At 43.9% G+C, this 7,973-nt stretch overlaps 1 protein-coding gene across 1 annotated transcript; it reads left to right on the forward strand.

The window, feature by feature from the left end:
- The first annotated feature begins 544 nt into the window (after window positions 1-544).
- On the forward strand, window positions 545-6,854 carry fhdc3 (FH2 domain containing 3). The gene is made up of 12 exons (XM_029519873.1): window positions 545-610; window positions 1,472-2,019; window positions 2,260-2,321; window positions 3,495-3,597; window positions 3,827-3,912; window positions 4,237-4,337; window positions 4,459-4,529; window positions 4,648-4,755; window positions 4,856-4,926; window positions 5,066-5,183; window positions 5,276-5,440; window positions 5,592-6,854. Exons 2-12 carry the CDS (start codon window positions 1,531-1,533, stop codon window positions 6,633-6,635), a joined length of 2,418 nt encoding a protein of 805 aa, XP_029375733.1. The 5' UTR covers window positions 545-610; window positions 1,472-1,530; the 3' UTR covers window positions 6,636-6,854.
- Window positions 6,855-7,973: the final 1,119 nt, after the last annotated feature.

The raw sequence follows: 7,973 nt of genomic DNA on the forward strand, positions 1-7,973 counted from the left end.
TTCAAATGCTCTGGCTGTATTTACTGTTTTCTTTCATCTCCTTTGTGCTGCATGTGAGGCTGACCAGCAGCAGCAGAAGCCATCTGACTTCAGTCAAACAGGATTTTATGAACTTGAGATCGCGCTTAACAATTTAAGACCTGCTCTCGATCGACTTCATGTATTCTGTGTAATTAAATCCTATTTCCTTATTGTGCACTACGCAAAGCATTTCACTCATATTCACACATAAGTTGCCAGAGTTATGAATGTTTGCTGCACATTTTTAAATGCAAATATGCCGAGCTCTAAATAAATAAATAAAAATAAATAGCTTTAAATGCAATAGATGGATGGATGGATAGACTCTAACCTCACTAATCAGCACATTCAATCTTTTCTTTTCTTCTGTTCTAAGTTGGTAAATTTCTTTAGATCGCCATATTGTAGGGTCCCCTCCCGTAAAGGGGCGTGTCCTCACGGAACACGGACTTGACTCTGATTGGTGGAGAGGCGGCCCGCACCTGTGACGCTGTTTATGAGACTGACTGAGACAGTCTGCAGAAACACGAGGCGGCAGAGCGGACTGAGGATTTATCTGACAGGTAGATCGTTTTATTGGAACAGCACGGTGAGTAAAACTGGAGTCAGGAACAAGGGTGCGATTTATCACTGACAGAAAAACTGTAACCGAAAAAAAAAAAAAAAAGTCAAATCAATTATGCCTTGTTGGTCGGGGGAAAAAAAAAAGAACAACTTTGAGTAAAATGTCAGAGGCTTTGATGTCAGCATGAGAATATCACACCGAGTTGGATCTGTTTCTGTAGCATCGCACTTTATTTCGGCTGCTTTGACTGTTCGCTATTTTTCTGTCACCAAAATAAACAGCAGCAAACACATTTCAGTGTGAGTAGGTAGTTTGGTAGATGCATCCGGGTCGGATACGCCACAGGCCTCTAATAAACAATGTCAGGTATAATTGGGAGTTTGGTTTTTTTTTTTTTCTTTGCTGGGAAAAAGGAACCACCGAAAAGTGACATTTTCTCAATGGTGGTTCGTGTAAGAGCAACAACCAGAGCTGGTACAAATGTAGCAGTTGAAAAGAGCACACATTGTGTCTACCTTTTGACAGATCACTCAAAGAAAACCCAAAACGATCAGGAGAAAGTTGGTTGTTTATTCATCTTTTCATTTCTTTTGTATACATAATTATAAATATACTTTGGCCTTAACAAACTAAGGCATCGTACTAAAATGTTTCAGTCCTTTTATATTTTACTTAAATGTGATGTTGATGTTTAGAAATTGCGTAGTGTGTGTTTATTCTGAAGAAGATTAATCTGGAGCTATGAAATAATGAGAAGCTATTACATTAGAAACAGCTTGTTCCTGGTGATGTTGCAGCGAGTGCACACCTACTTTCATCAGTGCCAAACTACCTTGTTTGTCTGAAATAATGCATTTTAATGTATATTGTGCTGTTTCTCCTCAGATCTGAGTGGCCATCATCGGGATACTTCCATCCATCGTCTTTGGATTTGAGAGATCCAGATGGAGGGAGTGCTGATTTTAAAGTCTACGTCTCTTCCAAACTGTTCCTCACAAGACTCGTCTCCTCCTTCACTGCCAGATGCTCAGGAGGATTCAAATCTCCAAGCATCTTCTGCTGTGCCTCCATCCGTGTGTGTTATTGCTGCTGCACCACCACCACCACCACCCCCTCCTCCTCCACCACCACCACCACCACCGCCTCCTCCTCCTCCTCCTCCCCCACCTCCTCTTGCTTCCTCTCCTTTTGGCTCTCGTAATGTCCAAAGGCGATCCATGAAAAAGCTGAACTGGGACACTATCCCCAGACAGCGCGTCCTGGGGACATTAAATGTCTGGACGTCTAAGCGGCCTCAGAGGGATCTGGTGCTGGATATTCGGAGCATGGAGGAGCTGTTCAGTCATGTAGACAAACGGGCATCGCTACGCACTTCAAGGGTCATGGGTTTGAATAACAGTGATGGCTTGGACCTCTTTCCACAGGAACCTCAGGTAAAGGTTTCACATTCGAAACATAACAGTGATTGAAAGTTTTATGGGCAAGTAGCCCAAACAAACATCCACTCACTGGGGAAGTAATGAGCACAAAAAGTAGGAAGTGCATCATTAATTGTATTATTGTTGGGGAACCAGGAGTGTTTTTGCTTCCTCAAATATGTGACCTGTTACATCTGAATATGGCTGGAGTGAGGCATCTTTCATCAGTGATGCCTTTCCCACCCCCCCTTTCAGGTCACAATCCTCGACTCCAAAAGGAGCATGAATATTGGGATCTTCCTGAGGCATTTCAAGAGGTAAGGCGGCAGTCGGAGTAAAATGTCAAAGGGAAAATGATGCGTAACAATGACTCCAGCTCCAGTGGGACTAACTGCACTAAGCAGCGTTCAGAAGAAGATGCTTTCATGTCAAACACAGAGTCAAAATAGAGCTCATTACATATAAAACCGCTTCCATTGTGCGAATCATTACTCAGTCGGCGGACACTTTATCTCAGTGGACCATATTCAAATACATGGAAATCCCTCCTTAAACATCACTTTAGAGCAGAAGCAACATATGGAGCGACACATTTCTTTTAATAATTAGAATTCGTTTTCTTAACACAGACATGACAGAAAATATTGTGCTGTCCTAGTTAGTGAGGTGGTGCAGCAAGATTGGAAAGAGTTTGGTGAGTAAGTTTAGTGTCCTGAGCTAGCTCTGTAGTTCCTTCTGCAGCTGGATCAATTGTTTACATCAACATTTTGATAGTCTCTTCTGCTGAACAACAGTTAGAGATTCTAGTGAATAGACCAAACAAAGACTGTAAAAGAAGGTGGGAAATGGAAAATTGTATTTTTGTATAATTGTTTGAAAGGTTTCCAGTCAGACATCCAAATTCTATTCCCGTAATGCACACTTAGCTAAAATTATAGAAATGTCACCACATTTGAGGTAGTTGTCAGATACTGGAGCCGTGTCGAAAGCTTATCACAATGATGTCACTTTCAGTCCAGAGTTTACCCAGCTGTCACTTTGAATATCAGATGCCCTGAATGTGTGTCAGCAGTGAAGAACAGTCTCCTGCAGCCGCATTCAAATTGCGTCATTTTCTGCAAGTGCACTTGATAAAAGTATTTGAATCGTATGCTGCCCAGTGTGCATTTATAGATGAACACATCAACATGCCTTCCCTGAGCAGATGACTCATACATCTTTCAAGTACCTTGCCGCACACAATGCACACGTCAAACTCTCAATCTGTTTTAGTAGAAGTGACCCAGTATTGTAAAGATACTAAGTCCAGCTGGCGGCTTTCTTAAAGCAGACAGAAACTGAAACTGTTTGTAAAGCATACTGTGATGGATGATATAAGACAGTGCTAGCAGGAAGGTAGGGAAACATTTACCGTGACTAAGCAGGTGATGGCGATTGTAATGGGATCATGGCACCTGTTTATTATTGTTGTCCTTTGTCTCCCTCTGCAGGCCGGTGACAGATCTGGTGCAGGACATCAGTCAAGGGAACTGGCTCAGATTTGGAACAGGCAAACTAAAAGAGCTGTGTAAACTTTTACCTGAAGAAAGTGAGGTAACCACATTTATTTTTCCCTCATTGGTCCTGTATGTCTAAAATAAATCTTGTTAACATGCAAAGGTAATAATCAAAAGCTGGTATCTTCCTGTGTTATATTTAGATATTGTATTCTATACTGACTTGAAGTTCTCCATTTGCTCTGATTGTTCAGGTTGTTTGGTTTAAGGTTTGCTTTCGTGTCAGGGAATGTAATATTGTCATCAAAATTCCTGTTAATGTGCAGGCGAAGCAGCTGCTGTCGTTCAGGGGGGACCTCTCTGTGCTACCTGAGGCCGACCAGTTCATGGTGCAGCTGGTCAAAATGCCGGGGTGAAAATTTTATTTGCTTCTAAAAACATTAGAGATATTTGATTGCCTGTTGATTAACCACATGTACAGCCACTTTAGCTAAATAAAATGAAAAAAGATTTACACACAGTTTCATGATCCGTAAGACCATTAAGACCATAAAACATTATTTCCTGATCTATTAAAAAAATGTGTAGAATAGTTTTTGTCTACTCTTTTGGGTGAAGTATGCTGTATTACCTCTATCAGAAGATACACACGACACAGACCTCTGTAGGCTTTAAAAAGAGGCCTGAAACTCTCGACTGGACAGCAGCTGATGCTTTGTTTTCATCTTTGCTTTAGCTATGAGGAACGCCTGAAAGCGATGGTGCTGAGGGAGGAATTCTTTCCACTGATGGAGGAGGTGAAGAACTCTGTTGGTGTCATGACCAAAGCAGCTAATGGTAATCTCACACACGTCTGCCAAAGCTGCTGCCATCTCGGTCTGATCCGCCCCACCCAGGCCCCATTTGGCTTTCACGTTGAGCTTCTTTGTCTCTGTCTCTCTGTCCGGTGTGCTTGTAGAGCTGTTGGACTGCGATGACCTCCACTCAGTTATTCGGCTGGTGCTAAAAGCTGGGAATTACATGAACGCTGTTGGTATTTTTCATTCAGAATCATTCCTTTCCTTTACCCACATCAATGTATAATATTTAAGATTTCGTTTAATTTATTATACTGATGAATGGACAACTGAAACAATATATTGCTCAGGGCGGTTACAGTGCAAATGCCATCGGCTTCAGGATGGCATCTCTGCTCAAGTTGGCAGACACCAAGGCCAACAAGCCCGGCATGAATCTCATGCACTACGTTGCGAAGGTGAGGCGGTCATAAAGGATGCTGCATCTCAGCTATGATGTTACAACTCTGAGCTGTTATGTAACTGACTGTCTCTCCCGTCTTCGTCTTCTACCCACAGCAAGCGGAGGACATTGATTCTGAGTTGCTGGCTTTTCCCAGCCAGCTTGAACACATCGGGATGGCATCAAGGTGGCTATCTTATATTTTACTTATTGTTATTTTGCTCATTAATGGTGAAATCACTGATTGATTAGTGATTTTTTTTTTTTTTTTCTCCTTTGTGTTTCTTTGAATGCATCTTATCATTATTTATGTTATGATACCATAGAATTTGTAAAGAGGAGGTTATTGCAGACTTTGAGAAAGAGGTGAAGAAGATCAAAGAAGTGAGATTGTACAGCAGCAGACAGCCTGCCATCCTGCAACAGATGGAAACATTCCTGATGGTGAGGTTTCTCCCTGTCCATTGAAGTTAATATTGTAAGAGCTCGCGTTGGATCCCTCGCCTTTATACCCTTTTTATATTTCAAAATTTCAGCGAGCTGAAGCCAAGCTGGCAGACATGGAAGCCTCCCTGCAGGAGCTGAATTCCCTGTGCAATGCTGTCGCCGAGTACTTTTGTGAAGACCCAGTGACCTTCAAAATGGAGGAGTGCTGCTCCATCTTTCATTTATTTTGCAAGCGGTTCGATACAGCTGTACAGGTACGACTAGAAAGTTTTCAATAACGCGTGGTTGGTGTTGGAGGGTTACTCCAGAATTGTTAGGATTCCTCAGAAGTTACCGGAGCTTTTCGCTGTTCATTTTGAAGTACCGTGAATTTCACCAAGCTCTGTCCTCCTGACCTGACTGTAGGAGAACCGAGAGCGAGAGGCAGCAGAGCAGAGGCGCAAGCGGAAGGAGAGCATACGTACTGCATCCAAACGACGCTCAACCATGTTCGGCAAGGCAACTGAGCCTGATCGGGAGGCGGCCAGCTTGGAGTCAGCCTTGCACAGCTTCCTGTCCACAGTTCCAGAGGGATTAGCCAGATGTAGGAGGAACATGCTGTCCCCCACTGGCCGCAGTGCTCAGACTGCTGCATCAGCGAAAAACCCTGAGGATACACCCTCCTCTAAACAGGGAAGGCCGGAGAAGAAGCAACCCAAACTGCAGAAAGCGAAAGTAGAAACGCCTGATAACAAGGAGGAAACTGAGAAAATGCGTGAGCTAACTAGGAAGGTCCTTCGCTACCAAAACAGCAGAGGAAGCCTTGATGGGGACAGAGTTTCATTCACTCCTCAGCGCTCAGAGAGACCACAAGACTCTCCAGCTACTCCAAAAACCCCGCGGCCCAGAACCAGAGACTACTTCTTTGCCCACAACGGGGATGTGGGCTCCCCATGGACGATCCTGAGCCCCTTCACTTGTCCACAAAGAAACGACCCCAACCAAAACAGACAAGCACACCAACAAAGACTGTCTTCACCGTTGGCTGGAGATGACCTGGATGGAGTGTGGGAGACTGAAGGAAATTTTCTTCTCAACAGAGACAGTACAACATCTCTATCTGGGGGCGCTGCTTCGCTCCCCGAGTGCTCCCCCAATCAGAGACCTGTTTCGCAGGGTCCGATCCTCAGGTCCACCTCCGTGGATGAAACTAGACAATCTCCGGCGTCAGGTTTCCGCCTGGGGGACTTGTTCCAGAGGAGCATGTCTCAAAGGTCATTCTCCTCCGGTTCTAGGACAGAAAATATGGGAGAAGGCGCAGGAGTTTCTCCTCTGCGTCGCAGTAAGGCGAGGAATAATGTGGACGGGCAAGCGAGCAGCTCCGGGCTTATATCCTTCTTCAGACGCATTGGAGGCAGAAGTAAGCCCGGTGACGTGGAAGAACAAAACTTCAGAGGAACTTATACTTGATAACATTTTTATTGAGAGACAGAAACCAACCTTTGTTGTGTTTTTGCGCTGTAGATTGTTATAACTTGTTTGTCTTTTTTTCCCCCATCACGGTTTTACCCTTCAGTGGAACCAAGGCAATCAAGGACTTGCTTTGAACTGCGAAGACTTTGATTTTTGGAAGTCAGTCCACGTTCAAAAATCATTACATCTTTCATTCTTTTGTCATTTTGTGCACAATAAACGGTGAAGTTCTACTTTTTTTTTTTTTTTTTTTACTTTTTTTTTTTTTTTTTTTTTTAAGCAAAACAAGTGTAGTTGTGTATATGGAATATGCACTTTGACATCAACAGCTAACGTTGCATTTAAGTTTTGTTTGTTGCTTTGCAGGTTGAAATGTTTCCTCGTCATGAAAATCAGCGTGCCGCTCATGTCTCCTTAGTGACGCCTGCTCAGTTTCCAGTGCTTGCCTTTCACTTCATCTATTATTTCTTCTCTGTGTCAGTCTAGCTGTGGGACAGTTGTTCAAGCAGCGCTGACATTAGGCTTTTAACTTTGAACGGTGGGTCCACTGATCATGAAGACAAACCACACAGCTCAGGAATTTGGAGCATTTATTTAAATGTCAAGCTTTTATTTCATTTCAAAAAGACGCATTGTTGTTGACGGGATATTTCAGGGTACCCCCCCCCCCCCCTTCTTTGGCCTCCAGATGATCTGGCCTCCACCGCTGTGCCGCCCTGGTGTCTCTGCTCAGCAGTAAGTGAGATTTTGGACAGAAGGAGACATTCAGTTGGATCACTTGGGGAACAGGGTTTGTTTACGCCCATTTCATTTGAGCTCTGAGTGTAATAATACTCTCTGGAACAATCTGCTCAACACAGACTCCTTTCTGGCTCTTCTGTTGTCCACCCACATCTATCCTTCCTGCTGGCTCACGCTCAATGGGGACCTTTGCAGTAGCCTGGCATTTTGAATCAAGGGGGACGATGAATAGAATAAAAGGGGGAATTCGGGAGATGTATGGACAGTTTTCTTAAAAAGTAGCCCGCCATGTGACAGTGGAAATGAAGCATTTTCACTGTAAACATGCAAACTTTCCTCTTACGGGGACTCAAAGCAAGGCCCCGCACACAACAGTCTGGTACTTTGAGTGCTAAATGAGCAGTCACTGACCGGTTGGATGTCAATTTAGAGTTCCAGAGTACAATCGGGGCATTGTTATATTGTGCTGAGTACTGCTGAGGACCATCTCATGTGAGCCATCTCCTGAGGACATGAGGTGACCTGCTGTCCTCGCCAAGTTGCACTCTCACCGGGGCCGTCCCTCATCAACTGTGTTTGTGTCCTGATGAAAGA

This window comes from Echeneis naucrates, chromosome 14, assembly GCF_900963305.1.
Source record: "Echeneis naucrates chromosome 14, fEcheNa1.1, whole genome shotgun sequence".
Classification (NCBI taxonomy): domain Eukaryota; kingdom Metazoa; phylum Chordata; class Actinopteri; order Carangiformes; family Echeneidae; genus Echeneis; species Echeneis naucrates.